At 44.3% G+C, this 17,941-nt stretch overlaps 2 protein-coding genes across 2 annotated transcripts in view; one reads left to right on the plus strand and one right to left on the minus strand.

Annotated features, from left to right (window-relative positions):
* The window catches only part of MRVI1 (murine retrovirus integration site 1 homolog), a 188,094-nt gene that overhangs the window by 37,843 nt on the left and 132,310 nt on the right, over nt 1–17,941 (plus strand). The window contains exon 2 of the mRNA XM_030200986.1: nt 13,612–13,735. The gene's annotated coding sequence lies outside the window, so the exon portion shown is untranslated. The remainder of the gene's footprint in view (nt 1–13,611; nt 13,736–17,941) is intronic.
* Nucleotides 6,862–9,554, minus strand: LOC115469646 (peptidyl-prolyl cis-trans isomerase G-like). Its single transcript, XM_030202440.1, is given in 4 exon segments — nt 6,862–7,220; nt 7,222–8,105; nt 8,108–8,976; nt 9,394–9,554. Coding segments are annotated over 4 exon segments (2,082 nt in total). The 3' UTR covers nt 6,862–7,052.

Raw genomic sequence — 17,941 nt, forward strand, 5'->3', positions numbered from 1 at the left:
TGAACCTTATCCTACCACTACATCACTTTGTATACCGGAGTTGGCGAACGCCTCTATGGTACTATGTAAGCCACATTGAGCCTGCAAATAAGTAGGAAAATGTGGGATACAAATGTAATAAAATAAATAAATAAATAAATAAATAATATGTAACCTGTCAATAAAATAAAACGGACCAAATTCTCCTGACGGCTGGCTTTCTTTTTTCCATTATCAGGCGAAGCCGGCCATCTCAACGCATGCCCCCGTCCCGCCTACACTACCATGCCGACACGCCCCCTTTCAACTTTCGCCGGCCCCACGACAGAACGCAGTTGAAGCCGCCCAAAATCGGCTTTCGATTATGCTGATTTGGCCGGATTCAGGAGATCGCCGCCCATCTCCCGATTTGTGTCAGAAGATGGGCGGTGATCACTTTCAAAAATAAGCCTGAAAATGAACTAATTTAAATCTAATTTTAATGCTACAGGCGCTATCATTTGGTGCACTCGATTGCCGTGGTAGGGGCCTCCGAGCATAGTGTGCCGGCAAACATAGGCACTAGTCCGGCTCTAATGGCCTCTAGCGCCCGCATTTGCTCCTCAGCATCAGGGTACTATTAGTGGGTAGGTTAACAGGCTCAATGTGTTCCAATCTAGCTTTATTAAGGACAGTCACATCTATTTTGAAACTACTGTGAATGTCAGCCAGAAACAGAGCCGCTAAGCAGCAAGCATATCAGAATCCACTAAATCTCAGAGGGAGCTTATTTAGGGTTCCAGTTTATCAGGAAAACCTAGTATCCAGTGCTAGGCTACACATGTACTGCAAATGGAGGAAAGAGGCCTCTGTGGGATCCTAGCAGAGAGTTATTCAGTTTAAAAAAAAAACTGGGCCAGGACAGCTTAACAACTGAAGGGGAAGCCCACATGCTGCCCCTTTAGACCCTGCTCTTAAATAAGGCATTTTAAAATGTGTCAGAAAGGTGCTGTGTCCCTGGCAGCCTTATACTGTTTTTAAACCGTAGCCATAAAATGTGTTTAATGCCTTTAATGTTATTCTCCCTTCTAAGGATTTTTATTGCTACAGTCACTTCCTGCAATGATACATAGACAATGCATTGTGTGTAATGTAGTCTCACATGTACTGCAGCCACCCTGGCTTATTCGTATGAAGTTCATTACTATAGATGTGCTCTCCTGCAGCGGCTCCTCACTTTCTCAGCAGAGATTGATTCTTTTGTCTACCTGGTGTCATTCCCTGATCATCTTTATTTATTTATTTATTTGTTACATTTGTATCCCACATTTTCCCACCTTTTTGCAGGCTCAATGTGGCTTACATATAACCTTTAACGACGTTAGCCGATTCCGGTCTGAACAAATACATAGTATGAATGAATACAAAGTGATATTGTGGTAGAATGAGTTACATGTATGGTAGGTACAGTTGGGGGGAAGCAGAGTCAGGTACTATTACTACTACTACTATTAAACATTTCTGTAGCGCTACTAGACTTACCCAGCGCTGTACAAATTAACATGAAAAGACAATCCCTGCTCAACAGAGCTTACAATCTAAATTGGACAGACGAACAGATAGCTAGGGGTGGGGAAATTGCAGTGGTAGGGGTGATAAGTGAGGGTGTTGAGTAAGAGAGTCATGGTTAGGAGTCGAAAGCAGTAGCAAAGAGGTGGGCTTTAAGCCTAGACTTGAAGACAGCCAGAGACTGAGCCTGACGTACTGGCTCAGGGAGTATATTCCAGGCATAGGGAGCAGGGAGATAGAAGGAATGGAGCCGGGAGTTAGCAGTGGGGGAGAAGGGGGAGACATTTACCCAGTGAACGGAGTTCACGGGGAGGAGTGTAGGGAGAGATGAGAGCGGAAAGGTACTGAGGAGCTGCGGAATGCCCGTTATGGTCTTTGGTTACATTGTGTTGCAAGTGACCAGGTATTTTTATGTTGGGTCGGTGGGGTATGCTCTTCTAAACAGGTCTGTCTTTAGTGCTTTCTGAAAATTTAGGTGGTCTAACGTAGTTTTTATTGCTTTGTTCTCACTTTGTTCCTCCAATCAAGGACTGCTTTATATGACCACCTCTGCTACTTGGTCTCAGGCTCTGTCCCTATTGTTCCTTTTATCTCACCCTCCTGATCTTGTGGGCTCCTCTTGACCTCTGACCCCATGAGCTCAGACATTCTCCAGCTTGTCTCTGAATGCACATGTTCCTGCTCCCCTGCAGAGAACTTGTCTTTTTACCTCAGAAGTTATCTTAGAATTTGCACGAATCAGCATCCCATCTGTGAACCACCTTCATTCACCTGACAGCTCTCTCACCTCCACCATAAAGCTTCCTTTTCTTCCAATTTCCATCTCCACACTCTGAAAACAGCTCTCAGAACTACAATGTCTCTTGACTCGGGGCAGTAACTTCTGAGAATCTACTAACTGTGAGTAAGTAAGCTACAGTTATTCAATAAAAGCAAATTTCAGAAAAACATAAGAGACTTCTGGTGTTTGCTGCTGTGCTGAGGCTATAATGTCCTATTATTTTAGCATATGTCTGCTTTGAGAAGATATTATGCTTTAAGAGATCAGAGACAAAAGGTGTGTGTGTGAAGAAAGGGAAAATAATACCCATAATACACTTGAAAACAACAGAAAACTTATGAGAGGAGCTTCTCCTTGGGATTAGTGACAAGTGAGGCACATTTACCACCAGCTGAAAGAGCTTTCACTGTGGGACTGTTTGAAATTGTTTAGTTAAAGTGATCAGTATTAGTATACTAGAGACCATGAAGGATATAGAAAAGAAGCAGAAAGTAATACATAGCATCAAACCAATAGGAAAGAAAATTAAGGAATTGCTCCATGGGCAGAATCGACATTGCCACCGCCCCAACCCTCAAATCGTCATCGCCACCGCTGCCCCCCCCTGCCACCTGCCCGCCCGCCCGAAGTACCTTGGCTGGCCCTGGGAGCTGCAGGCAGCGTGGCTCCTTCCTCTGCCCAGCATAGCCTGCCCCTGCAGCTGCTTTCTTCAGGTCGCACATGCTCAGTCTCAAAACTGAGCATGTGTGGCCTGAGGGCCCAGCAGCTGCTTGGCAAGCAATGGAAGGGGGGCCCGGCTCGGAGTTTTCTCTCTCTTGCTCCTGTTGGGATGCGATCACCCGGGTCCCATTAGGAGCTGGAGAGAGAAAGAGAGACCCCTGCACTGGGCCCCCACTGGAGGCCAGAGCCCGGGGAATTTTGCTCCCCCCCCTCGCAGCGGCTATGGGTGAGTGGGGAAGAAACAGGGTGTGAAAGTGAGAGGAATTCAGGGACAGAACATGGGTTTTAAAGAGGAAAGGAAGCTGGCAGAAGGTGACATGATTTTGGGAGAGAGGAAGAAGAGCATGCAGAAGGGACATAAGATGCAGAGGAAAAAGGAGCTGTAAGAGAGTGTATGTGGGCTGGGATTGTAAAAAGGACTGAAAGGTGAGAGAAAAGGTCAAGATGGAGGAAAGAGACATAAAGGTGACAAGGGTGAGAAGTGGCATGAGGGAATGACACTAGAAGACAGTGAGATGAGAGAAGGTAGAGAGACAGGCTATGGAAAGTCAAACACTAGAGGCCAACTGAATTTTGGTTTTCGCTTCGGTGCCAAAACTGGCTCAAAATCTGAAATCAAAACTCTCCCCCCTCTGACCCTGCCTCACCACAGGCTCCAACACAAAGGCCGTCCTTGGGCCTACCTTTGGATGCCCTGGTAGTTTAGTGGCTCTTTGAGGCAGGAGTGATCCCGAGTCACTCCTGCCAATCAGCTACACAAACAAAATGGCTGCCATCACTTTCCACGGTAGCCTTGCAAGATTGCCATGAGGGGTTGCTGCAGCCATTTTGAGATTGGAACCGGCATGGGCAAGAATGACTGAGGGTTGGCTGTTGGGGCAAATCATAGTAGCCATTTTGACTGCAAGGCCATGAAAGGCAGAAGCAACTTCAGATTGCTCATGCCCCAAAGAGCCTCTAGGTCACCATGGCATCTAAAGGCATCTTGTTTTTTATCTAAAGGCAGGCCCAGGGAGGGCCTACGGGTGCTTGGGGGGCCTGGTCAGCCCATTAAACCCGCTTTCTTCCAGCAGGACTTGCTCCCAGGCAGGCAGAGGCCGAGGGATATTTGCTGTTTGTTGGGGAGATGGGGGGTGGGGTAGGGGATGCACTCTGCTGGGGGCAGGGTGACAGGTTTTTGGTTTTGGCTGAAACCAAGCTGTAAATTTCAGCCACAGATTCAGTTTCAGTCACTCTCTATCAAAGACATGGAGTAAAGAGAAATGGAATACATGAGAACAAGACTGGAATAGAATTTATAAGAGACAAGAAAACATGAAGGTAGAGAAGAAGCATAAAAGAAGATCAAGAATAAGCAGTGACTATAGACACAAAAGTAAAGACTTCTGTGCTAGCTGGGCTGGGTCAAGGGACGGCAATAGCTATATTTTGCCATTTTCCTCCAGCCCTATGGTCACCAAGATAAATAAGTTATTTGGTCTTTATCTGCTGTCATTTTCTTTGTTACTATGTTACTGAAGGGGCAAGCAGAAGCAAAGGGAGTTTTGGAAGTATGTGATGCCATGGCCTGAAAAAGTTTTGTAATGGAGAGGACCTATAGTCATGTCTCAAATTGAAAGAAAAATGGAGAGGAGCATCATGTTCCTTTTTCACAAAAATAAAACAACCATCCTGCCTGAGTGTGGGTGGTATGGCTAGGTCAGGCTGGACTGGGAGGGATATGACTGTGGTTTAGATAGGCTGTTGGTGGGAAGGGGGAAGGAGGAGAAGAAAAGTGAGGTAGAGTGAATTGGTGGGGGATGAGGTGGGGTTGGGGAGGAAGAGAGACTGGTGGGATATTCAGTGCTTCTTTAGCTCTGGAAGGAATTGTGGCTTAAAGAAGAGCTAAGGAAGCACTGAATGTGCCACCAGTCTCTCTTCCTCCCCAACCCCACCTCATCCCCCACCAATTCACTCCACCTCACTTTTCTTCTCCTCCTTCCCCCTTCCCACCAACAGCCTATCTAAACCACAGTCATATCCCTCCCAGTCCAGCCAGATCTAGCTTAATTTCTTTAAGCCACAATTCCTTCCAGAGTGTGCACTGCCTGAGGCTTTATATCTAAGTATGGCCTGGCTAGATGTGTCCATGACCCTGCCATACTTTGTTTTCCTTTTTACAGACATGGTAAAGTGTGCCGAGTTGAGTGCTTCCAATCATTATGAAAAGTTGGCTCCTATATGTGTGAGAGACAAAAAGAGAAAGAAGGAGCTGGAAGTGGAGAAAGTTTAACCTTTCCTTTTATTCTGACTGCCCTACTCAGTGCTCCTTCCCTGCAGAGTAAACAGGTAAACTACTCCTATGGGCCTGGAATAACCCAAATCCTTGGTTGATCCAATACTTGCTTTCCTGGTCTGTCTACTGATCCAGCTTCTTACTGCAGCCCCCTCCCAAGTCATCAGCTGAAGTGTTGAAATCAGATATTATGCCCTAGAGCATCAAAGCCAGTTTCACAATAAGAATCACAAAATCTCTTTCCATGAAACTGGCCCTGTAACAGTAGGAAATGATATGTGATTCAAAACGTCTCCTGCAGCTAGCCTGTTGGGTGCATGGTAGAGTCGAATTATGCCTGGGGTAACCATGAGATCCACTCACTGGAAGAAGGAGAAGAACAGAGGAAAGGAAGGAGGAGTAAGGAGAAGGAAACTAAGAGGGGTAAGGTACGAATTGTAAGAAATAGCATGTGGAGGGAGGAAGGGGTTGTGAAGGAAGGAAGAGCATGAGCAGGGACAATGCGAAGAGGAGGGAACAGCCTCTAGATGTAGGGAGCAAGTAAAAGGTATGCGAGTAAGGGAAAATGGGGAATACATAGTAACATAGTAGGTGACGGCAGAAAAAGACCTGTATGGTCCATCCAGTCTGCCCAACAAGATAAACTCATATGTGCTACTTTATATGTATACCTGACCTTGCTTTGTATCTACCATTTTCAGGGCACAGACCGTAGAAGTCTGCCCAGCACTAGCCCCGCCTCCCAACCACTAGCCTCGCCCCCTAACCACTGGTGCTGCCACCCAATCTCTGCTACGCTTCTGAGGATCCATTTCTTCTGAACAGCATTCCTTTATGTTTATCCCATGCATGACTTGAATATCCTAATTGCAAGGAAGCCCTGTCCCGCTTGGGTACTGAAGACACATGGCTCATGAAAATCAGTAAAACGCAAAAGGGATACTAATCTGAAAATAAACAAAAATGAGAGAGACGTCACATGAAATTTCAGTAATGCCACCAAGTTCAATTTTGAATTATGAGAGTATTCTCAAGAAATTTGTCTCTTTTACTTGATAGCCAATGCTGACTAGCACCACCACTGATAAAAAAAAAAAAGTGTTCCATGGCCTGGCTCTTCCTGAAAACTACACGGAACCTATGTTGAAGACAGTTTAAAGTCATTTTCCTTCTCATAATGTATGTTTTATCACAGCACATCAGCTATACTGGAAAAATGGAAATAAGAAATACAGGTTTATTTTTTTTTTTTTTTTTTTTTTTTTTTTTTTTTTATTTTTTGTCTATTAGATTGTAAGCTCTTTGAGCAGGGACTGTCTTTCTTCTATGTTTGTGCAGCGCTGCGTACGCCTTGTAGCGCTATAGAAATGCTAAATAGTAGTAGTAGTAGTAGTAGGTTTAGAACAGAGAAAGGTTATGAAAATATAAAGTGGCATTTTCAGACTTACCCTTAAGTTTTGCTTGCAATGGGAAAAATAAATCAGCAAAGTACAGCGTAACTGCTGGATGTTACAACATCCTTAACACACAGCATTACATAGTGGATTCAGTTCTCATTTCAAGTTTATTAAAACTTTAGCAATACAAATGTCCAGATAGTTCATTATCAAAAGTTCAAACTGAAGTCCACTTAAAAAAAAAAAGAAAAAAAGAAAAAAAAAAGAATGATCCTTAATATCTCTGGCAGCCCGTTTACATACACAGAAAGAGTGAGAGGGAGTGGAAGCCATAAATGTCCATAAAATTTCTTCATCCACTTCCATCTTTACTGATGGGACTCGACTTGTGATTAGATTTTTTGTCCTTGGTGCTGCTGTGGTCCCTCTCCTGGCTCTTTGATTTTTGGCTACTTTCTTTGTCTTGGGATGAAGGCCTCATTTTTTCCCTCTCTTTATTCCTGTGTGAAGATGTTTTTTTTTGTTTCTCTGTCCTTACTGTTTCGTTTTTTCTTGGAGTCTGGACTCCTATCCTCATCTCTGCTGGCTTTTTTCTCATGGTTGTTTTCAGGACTACTACTTTTAGGGCTTCTAGAACGTTTTCTCTTATGACTTTCAACATCGTTATCTTTTCTGTGTGAACTTTTTAATTCTTTACTTCGACTCTCCTCTTTGCTCCTGCTTTGACTCTCCTCTCTGCTCTTGCTTTGACTCTCCTCTTTGCTCTTGCTTTGACTCTCTTCTTTCTCAGAGCTCTTGGAATCTCCACTTCCTTTAGTTTCTTTACTTTTGTGCTTTTCTGGAGTTCCCCTTCGGTCCCTGCTTCTTGATCTTCCTTTTCTCTTTATTTCTTTCTCTCTGTGTTTCAGATGATCCTTACTTCTGCTAGGTGCTCGTTCTTTACTTCTCAACTGGGTTCCCTTATCTTGGTCTCTACTTTTGCTTTGTGCCTTTGTTTTGCTGTTGGTTCTATGTTTTCCTTTTGTTGACTCATGCTCTCGGCTCTTTGACCGAGCATGCTTCTCCCTTTCCTTACTTTTACTTCTTTCCCTTTCCTTACTCTTTGTCCCTGCTCGTTTGGATCTCTCTTTACTTCTGCTCCTTTCTTTTCCTCTTCCTCGGGCATCAGAATGCTTTTCTCTCTCTCTGTTTCGTTCATGCTCCCTATCTTTGTTTCTTGATGAAATCTTCTTCTCTTCATGTCTATTGTGTTTTGATTCTCGGTCTTTACTTTTGGAATTTTCCTTGCTTTCACTACGGCTTTTTGATTTTGCTCTTTTCTTTCCTCTACTTTTATTATGATGATCTTCTTTCTCTGCATCTCTCCTGGTTTCTCTGTCTTTGCTGACAGAGATGTGGTCTTTTCCTTCTCCTTTTCCCCTCTTCTGCTTGGACTTTCAGACATTTGACTATGATCTGATGCTTTCTTTTCTTTACCTGTTCCTGGGCTTTCTTGATTTTCTTTCTTATTTTCATTTACTTCACTCTTATCGCCCTTTATCCAGCGCTCCCCACTGGAAACTCTCATCCTTTGAGCTCTTTGCATCTCTTGCCTCCAATGTGGAGGAGTCTCACTCCGCCTGAAGCGATCCCTTGATCTGTACCTCGAAGGGGTCCGATAGCGCCTTGGGCCCCTTCCTTTTATTTTCCTTCCTGATCTGGTTACTAGAAGCCTCCTCGGATTCATAGATTGTGTGTTGGCCAAAATGCTCAGCCTCTCTCTCTCTCTGTTCTTCTTTTCTATTTCCTCGGATTGGGGTGGACTTTTTCTCATCAGAAACTTGTTTTCTGGGACAGCAGGGATCTCTTCTGGCCTGACAGTGGATGCTGGCTGAGCTGTTGAATTTTCAGCTTCAACATCACTAGATGAGTTCTTTTTGTTTTTCTTTCTTTTTTTCTTTTCTTTCTTCTGTTTTTTGGAATTTTTTTTATGTTTCTTCTTTTTCTTCTTTGACTTGGCTTCCCCTCCACTTTGAGAATCTGCGGAGGACTCAGAGGAAGACTCTGAGTCGCTGGAACTCTCAGAGTCACTGGATGAGGATGAAGATTTGTGTTTCTTTTTTTCTTCTTTTTTAGCTCTGGATTTCAGAATCAATTCTCCACAGTTCAACACACGAACTTCAGCATATGGTTTACTGGATGCATCTGTTTTCTGATTCTCTATCTCCTTAATGACTCCTTGTCCAGAGATGACTTGACCAAAGACAACATGAAGACCATCTAAATGGGGAATAATACTTCAAGTGAGTAGATGTGAAGGGGAAAGAGCCTTTAGAGATGAAGGGAAGGGAAGAGTATTTGGAGAGAGGGATGGACAGATAGTTTGAAGGAACTTGAGAGGATAGGAAGGGGTTGAAAGAAAGCGGCAAAAGGTAAGGCACCTTTAAGGGGTGCAAGAATGTGGATATAACCAGGAATTTGGTGTTTTTTTCTGTTTATTTTGAGTTTGAAAGTTGTTGCCCAGTTTTCCATGATATCCATGACTTTTTGATTAAATTATTTCTGCGATATTTTTGTGGAATGGTATGTAGATGGTGATGTCATCTGCCTATATAAATGGGTGGAAGCCCATTAGTTCCAATTTTGTTCTGAGTGGTGCCTTCATTATGTTGAATAGTATAGATGATACTGGTGAACCATGTGGTACTGTGCACTCAGAGATCCATGAAGTTGATAACTGGTTAGCCATCTTCACAATGTAGGATCTGGTCCTTAGGAAACCATTGAACCATGATGCCACTGCTCCGCAGATGCACATGTAGTCGAGCAGAGTCATTGGTGCCTTGTGGTCTACTAGGTTGAAAACACTTGACATATCGAATTGTAATTAGTAATATGTTTTGACCTTGGCATATAAGACTTCTTAACTTCGTTATCAAAGTTTTTATGATTGTTTCAGTGCTGTGTTGTGGTCTAAAGCCTGATTGGGAGTTATGAAGGATTGAAAATTGCATCAGGTATTCCATTAGTTGTTGTGCTACAAGGCCTCTCATTGTTTTGGTCAATAGTGGCATTGAAGCCACTAGTCTGTAGTTAGCGATGTCGCTAATTTTGCTTTTTGTGATTTTGGGTATTGGTGTTAGTACTATGTCGCCTTTGTCTGTTGGGAATTGTCCTTTTGCTAGCATGTGTGTGATGTGTTTGGTGAAGCATTCGATGAACCAGTCCATAGGGTCTTTCATCATGTAGTTCGGGCAGTTTTCTAGCATACAGTATGCATGTGCATATTTTGTCAATATTTGTTTTACTATGTTTAGTTCTGGGGATTTAAATGTGGACCAGATTATGTCTGCTGCAGTGTGGGTGTTTCTTTTGCATTCACCACTTGATTTTTGGATGTTTTCAGCAAAACGTCCAAAGTTAGATTTAGACATCATATCAAAAATGCCCCTCTTAAAATAATATGTATTTTCTGGTCGTTTCTTGGAGAAGAGGGTCTTCTGTTCTAATGAGCTAGAGGGAGTCTCCTGCCTCTCATAAAAAAGGCATTAGCTAGCAAAGTCTGACCCAGAACAGTCACCAGGCTAAATGGTGCTCTGGACCCTTGGCAGGAAGGATCTCCCCTCCCCTGTTGCAGTTGAGGCCAATAAATGCAGATAATTGATTGTTAGCATTCAAATATTGGCACAAACAGGCTTGTTAAGTAATTAAGATGCGCACACTGTCAGGATTGCTGGATGTCAGGATTGATGAAACCAGCTTCTGATAACTCCCCCCTCCCTCAGGAAGCCCGGAGGATGGCAGATGTACCAAATTAGGGTTACCATATGGCTCCAGAAAAAGGAGGACGGATTGAGCCAGCCGGGTTTTACTTCCATTGCTTGAAAGCAATGGAAGTAAAACCCGGCTGGCTCAATTACTTCCATTGAAAGCAATGGAAGTAAAACCCGGCTGGCTCAATCCGTCCTCCTTTTTCTGGAGCCATATGGTAACCCGCTCAGCTGCCTCCTAGCCCTTTGTTTTCTTGATTACCCCTAATTAACATACCTTTGTCCTCTCTGAGCATCTGGGAGCAGGGCTTTGAGAATAATGAAAGCCAGACAGAGAGGCTCCAAAACTAGGGACTTCAAAGAGTAGAACCTGTGAAAATGCTCATCTTCCTTACATCAGGAAATTAAACTGGAGGTTGCAAAGGAAAGAGCTGATAACAAAAGGCTGGGAAGAAAAGAAGTTTTTTGATCCCTCTCTGTCCTGTTAGATATCTATATAAATAATTCTCACCTCCAATGTTCTGAACCTCACTGTGTGGCAGGGAAACACTGAAGCCCTGTAGTCTTCTAGGCTGTCAGAACCACTCACTCTCACTCATAGACCCGCCCTCAGCCATGCCCCATCCACACATAATTCACAACCCCAACATTCTAAATGTAAATTTGTAGTTGCAAGAACCCATGAGTGTCTGCCCCGCCCTCGCGTCACAACATGATGATGTGGAGGGCGGGGCTATGACACTCAGCCAATCGCCAGTTCCACCGCCCTCCGATGCTACCCCCCCCCCCCGACGCACTGCAAGAAACAGCGGCCTATGCAGGGCCTCCACCCCCCCCCGACGCACAGCGACAAACACCGAGCTACGCAGGGGGAGGAGTGCCCTCTGAACACCTGATCCGCCGGGACCCTGAAGCTGCCACCCTCCAAAAACAAACTACCCACCTGCACCCTCCCCACGCTGCCATCCTGCGCCCTCCCAACGCTGCCGCAGGTAAACCTTGCTAGTGCTCGTTTCATTGCTCACAGAAACGGGCTTTTTTTACTAGTATATATATAAAGCAGAGCACATGGCTCTGCTCTCGCTTCTCTTCCTTTCTGTCTCTCTGCACACACACATATTCAGCCACCAGAGCCCCTGGCACTGATCCTCCTTTCTCCTTCAGCCCTACCAGGGTTGCCAGATGGGCGGTTTTCCGCAACCTGCCGCAGGAAACTTTTGCCCGCGGCAGGTTGCAGTTTTTTGGGCTTGTTTTTTTTGGGGGGGCGGGTTTTTCGGCTGGTGGGGGTGGGGCTAACGGCAACAGAGGCGGGGTTTGGTGACGTATTGGGCGTGGTTTGGTGACGTATTGGGCGGGGCGATGATGGCGGGGGCGGGGCTGATGACGGCGGGGGCGGGTTGATGACGCCGGGGGTGGGGGTGATGACGGAAGGGGCGGGGGTGATGACATCGGGGGTGGGGTGTGTGAGGTTTTTGGGCGGGTTTTGGGCTGTTTTGGGTGGGAATTTTTTTTTTTTATATGGCAGTGCATATCTTTTAATGCCATGTATACAATCCAGGGAGGATGTGTATTAATGCATTAGTATACTGTAATAAACAGGCCACACAATAACAGTCAAGTCCCTATGCTGTCAAGTCCCTATGCTGGTCCTTATTACATATTTAGCAATTTTGGCTGGAATTTAGCTTGTGTACTATTCTTTTCTCAATTTGTTTTTATATGAACTGAAAGCCAAACCCACTTCTAGTGGCTTTTGGCTTCTGCCACTACTCTACTAGCAGGTCCAATAAATCTTCATAATAGTCTATAAGCCGTACTGGTCTTTAGAAGCCTTTTACTAAAGTGGAGGAGTAGCCTAGTGGTTAGAGCACCAGTCTTGAGATCCATAGGTGCAGTGGTGTAGCTAGGGGTGTTAATTTTTTGCAAGTCCCACATGCAAGTGAAAAAATAAGCACAGGACCAGGAAAAAAATAATTATTTAAAAGGCCCTAAATACTACTGCAGAAAATCTGGGTTTAATATGCAGAAAAGTCCCGCATTAAAACAAGTTAAGCCCAGATCTTAACACATCTTAGTAAAATGGCCCCTTTATTTTCTAAACACATTTGCCTATTTTGTGACAAAAATCTAATGAAAATAAAATATAATTAAGGGCCCAATGCACAGAAGCAAACACGGGAGCTAGAGGCCATTGGTTCCAGACTAGCACCCGCATTTGTCAGCGCACAATGTTCAGAGGCCCCTGCCATGGTGAATAACAAGCTTACTCTGGATCAGCAAAAGTATCATGCTAGTGTATGCAAAAGCATACAAATGGGTTTATTTCCTATTTCCCCTGATGTTCAGATAACAGCACCCTTCAGAAGGGCGTCCTCACCGCAGTAAACTCTACACTAGCTCGGAACAGGCATTAGATGTCTGAAGAGGTAGTCTTATGGATTCCTGAAGCCGCTACAGGATTTGGATTCAAGTCGCCATGGAATTTGGAGGAGAGACACGACGGGGTTGGAAGGGGAAAAGAGAGAGCTTGGCCGCCACCCCCAGATTTGTTGATGCGAGAGCAGAGGGGCAAGTGCTTTTTCTGCCTGCCTCCCTGCTATCTGCTGGGGCTATCTATCCTGCTGCTTGCACTCTCAGGACCTCTGCTCAGAAGGGACATGTCAGTAAAGAATCTTTAACTCCGCCACACTTGTGCTTCCTCCTGTCCATGAAGACTGTGCATGTGCTGGGGATATCCCCCCTCCTTACATGCCAATGTGCAGCGCTAACAGTGTGCATACAATTTGCATGCAATTAGCATTGAGCATTGGGGAGGAACTTTGCAGCGCTGTCTGGGTGGTATTTTCAGAACAGAACAGGAGTTTTGAGCATCGAGACCTGAATGAATGGTGCCTTGGTATTCATTCTGAGTCCTTGAGAACTGCCAAAAGGTCAGATGTTAAGGATACCGATGATGAATATACATGAGAGAAATTTGCATACAGTGGAAATATTAAGCATGCTAATCTCTCTCATGCATGTCAAAGGTTAAACAAATGCCTTTAGAAAATAAAGTCCAGTATGACCTATGGACTATTGTGAAGATTTAATAAATATGCAAGTGAATTGTCATGGTTCTGGATATTAAGCCTGACTGATGTATGTTCTGCTCTTTTTAAACAGGCCAATCAACCCTTCATCTATTCTGCTCCAGTCAGAGGCCTTTTGCAATGCTGCCATCCGTTATCCTGTGGAATTGAATACTACTTTGACAATGGCCATTCCATGCCACAGAGCTCATTGTTAGGTAAAAGAGAAATTCTTTTCTGAAGTCATATTCGTACAACATCATACATACAGAAGGTCCATTAAGCCCAGTATCCTGTTTCCAACAGTGGCCAATCCAGGTCAAAAATATCTGGCCAATCCAGGTCAAAAATATCTGGCAAGATCCTAGAAGAGTAATAGATTCCATGCTACTCATTCCCAAAACAAACAGTAGATGTTTTTTTCCCAAGTCCACCTTAATAATGGTTTATGAACTTTTCTTCCAGAAACTTATCCAAATGTTTTTTTAAACCCTGACTTTTACCACGTTCACTAGCAATGAATTCCAGAGATTAATTATATGTTGAGCGAGGAAATCTGCCATACTTAAGACAGGGATGTTCATGCTTGTGTCTCTGTTTACTGAATTTACTGTACCACTTAAACTTAAAAGGAACACAGCGCTGTACAATAAAATCCAAGATCAGAAAGGAACTCCAAAAAATAACTAGGAGAGTATACACATTTATGCTAGGTACTCTAACCAGGCTTAAGCTAAATCAGCCAACCTAACACAGGAATTCTCTACTCTATTTCTTTATAAATTGTCTTTGACATGTTATTGGGTTGATATCTTAGACACAGAGAAACATAGAAAATGACGGCAGATAAAGGCCATATGGCCATCAAGTCTGCCCATCCATACCATTTGCTATCTCTTCTTCCCACTAAGAGATCCCACATGCCTGTCCCATGCATTCTTAAATTCAGATACAGTCCTCAACCACCTGCAATGATCAGAGGGGCAAACCTTCCTTTATATTTTTACCATTAGTTTATTTAAGATGTCTTTTGAAAATGTCACATTGATTTATAAACTGCCTTTTTTGAACAATATTCAACACTTTGTGATTGTAGCAAATAGAATGTGCTTTAGTTAGTTTAGTTACTTCAAGTGTTCAAGTAAAGCACAAAATATATCAATATAAACAGCCAGCGACCAAAATACTTAGCTGTATCACAGAAGTCACAGCACTGTGAATCGTTAATTCCTGCTCCCAACCCCCACAAACAGCAGAATGGCATTTCGGTTTTCACAACCTGCTTCCAGGGTAATTTTTAACAAAGATCGCCCTTCTTCGTCAGATCGGAAATAAGCAAATGTGCTAGCTGACAGTGTATATAAGTGAGAACATTCAAGCATTGCTATGACAGTCTGACAGGGTGGGAGGATGTCAGCTAGCACATTTGCTTATTTCCGATCTGACGAAGAAGGGCAACCTTCGAAAGCTAATCAAGAAATGTATTAAGTTATGTCCAATAAAAAAGGTATCATCTTATTTTCTTTTCCATGTTTTATTTTGTTTGATTTCTATTGATAACCTTAAGAGTGGACTAACACGGCTACCACACTCCTCTACCTGGGAGCTGAAACTAGCAGGAGGAGGAGGGTTTTTTTATGCATAGAAGGCCATGTTGTCTTATTTTGCTCATTTAAAAAAGGGGGTTGGGGGATGGTGTTTGATGTAGTGGGCATGATGTGTGAAAATTTCACTTTGGCTTGCCCCCGCCATACCTAGCTTGCCACCCTATTGCTACCCCAGATATTTCTGTCTAGAGACGCCACTAATAAAATAATACTATGTGCCAATTCCTACATCCAACTGTGGGCACGAGGACTTGTTCCTGCTGAAACCTGCTGTAAATCCTGGCATGCAAGTTGAGTGCACAACCCAGAAATTCTCTAACACTGAGCCTAAAAGTTTGGAACACCTCTGACCCACCCCTGCCACACCCCCTTTTGGGTTGTACACACAAGACACTTTGGGTGTGCAGCATTATAGAATAGATCATAGGTAGTTGTGTGCATAAGTTCAAATTAGTGTCAATTATTCCCAATAATTGATTGTTAATAGCTCATTGATTAGTTGGATCTCAGGATCATGGCCAAATTGGGCATGCAAATGTGGGTGAACTTTTTCAGGGCCGCCGAGAGACTGGGCCAGGCCCGGGACAAGGCCGCCCCCGGGGCCCCCCCTCCACCTGCCACTGGGCCCTCTCTCCACCCCCTGCCCCGTGCACTGACCTTAAGCGCCTCACCTTCGAAAGCGCAGCAAGCAGCGGCAGACCACTCCTTCCTTCCATGTCCTGCCCTCAAGGAAGTTACATCAGGCGAGGGTGGGACACGGAAGGAAGGAGTGGTCTGCCACTGCTTGCTGCGCTTTTGAAGGTGAGGCACTTAAGTTCAATGCCAGGGAGCGACGGAGGGCGGGTGGGCCGCACGGCGGCGGCGCCAGGCCCCCCCCCCCCAGAGGCCCGGGCCCGGGTAATTTTGTCCCCCACTCTTGGCGGCCCTGACCTTTATAGAATCTGGGGGTAAGTGCACAACTTATTTTCTCTGGTGTTTCCTTAATTTCATGTCCATTGAGAAGGTTCCATATTGTAGGTTTTGTAATAAATGTGTTGTTTTAACTAGATTTTAAATTATGCAGGAGGAATTTAATATGTATGTGTTGGGGAATTGCACTAGCCTGCACTGTATAATGTTTAAGGAAATATACTCAGAACATAAGGTTAAGATTCTTTTTTTCTTTTAGTCTATGAATTTTTATTGATTTTATAAAAAATGCAAGAACAACAAACCAGGTATGGAAGAAAGTGGGATGTTTGACCACGGAAATACAAGACCTGGAGAGATAGATCTTAAAAATACTTGTTTATTGATGAATAAAAGACTCAACACAACTGTTGTGTTTCAGCCGTTAGGCCTGCATCAGGAGTCTCGCTCGACGGTGTTCCGTATAGTGGGTCTCAGACGTTGGAAATCAGCTGATGCATGCGTTGGGAGACACTTGATGTGATAATCTATGAAGTGAGTCTTTAAAAAGACTTTTATGAAAGAACTTGCGCGTAAACAAATGAAATGTCCGCGTGAAGCATAAAAGTTCTCCACTGAACAGCGGAATTTTTGAAGAACAACAAACCAGTACAGAAAGGGCACAAGGAAAAATAATACAAAGCAGTTGAGTTATGAGCATTATCAATACAATATTAACACATTTCAAGATGTTTCAATAGAGCTGACCATTTTTGCATAAAGTTATCAGACACTTTTGATCATTTAGAAATATAAGATTCATATTTGTAAGATGTGCAAACTAAGTTGCACAATTGAGTATGATATGGCTTGGTTTAAAGTTTTCCAGGAAGCAAAGATCACCTTGAGTGCAATAGTGAGTAGTGTATTCAACATTAGACAATCATGTTCCTCAAGATCATTTTTAAAACAGTTACCTTTAAGGAGTAGATATTTATATTCAAGAGGACCAGAAATGTTACAAATAAAGGAAACAGCAGACCATGTGGAGGGGCATAATCGAACGGGGCGCCAAAGTTTTCCTGAGGACGTCCCCGCGAAGGGGAGGGGAAACCCGTATTATCGAAACAAGATGGGCGTCCATCTTTCATTTCGATAATACAGTCGGGGACGCCCAAATCTCAACATTTAGGTCGACCTTAGAGATGGTCGTCCCTGATTTTCGAAGATAATGGAAACTGAGGAAGCCCATCTCAGAAACGACCAAATCCAAACCATTTGGTCATGGGAGGAGCCAGCATTCGTATTGCACTGGTCCCCCTCACATGCCAGGACACCAACTGGGCACCCTATGGGGCACTGCAGTGGACTTCAGAAAAAGCTCCCAGGTGCATAGCTCCCTTACCTTGTGTGCTGAGCCCCCCAACCCCCCCCCAAACCTATTCCCCACAACTGTACACCACTACCATAGCCCTTAGGGTTGAAGGGGGGCACCTACATGTTGGTACAGTGGGTTTGTGGTGGGTTTTGGAGGGCTCACATTTACCACCACAAGTGTAACAGGTAGGGGGGGATGGGCCTGGGTCCGCCTGCCTGAGGTGCACTGCAGTACCCACTAAAACTGCTCCAGGGACCTGCATACTGCTGTCATGGAGCTGGGTATGATATTTGAGGCTGGCATAGAGGCTGGAAAAAAATATATAAATTTTTTTTTTAGGGTTGGTGGGTTAGTGCCCCCTGTCCTCCCCTGCCATCCATGTCCAGTGATTCTTCTCTGCCCCGTCCTCCCCTGCCATCCATTTCCAGCGATTCTTCTCTGCCCCCTGCCCTCCCCTGCCATCCATGCCCAGCAATTCTTCTCTGCCCCTGTCCTCCCCTGCAATCCATGACCAGCGATTCTCCTCTCTCCCCTCCCATCCATGTCCAGCA

The sequence above is a fragment of the Microcaecilia unicolor genome, chromosome 4, assembly GCF_901765095.1.
Source record: "Microcaecilia unicolor chromosome 4, aMicUni1.1, whole genome shotgun sequence".
Classification (NCBI taxonomy): Eukaryota; Metazoa; Chordata; class Amphibia; order Gymnophiona; family Siphonopidae; genus Microcaecilia; species Microcaecilia unicolor.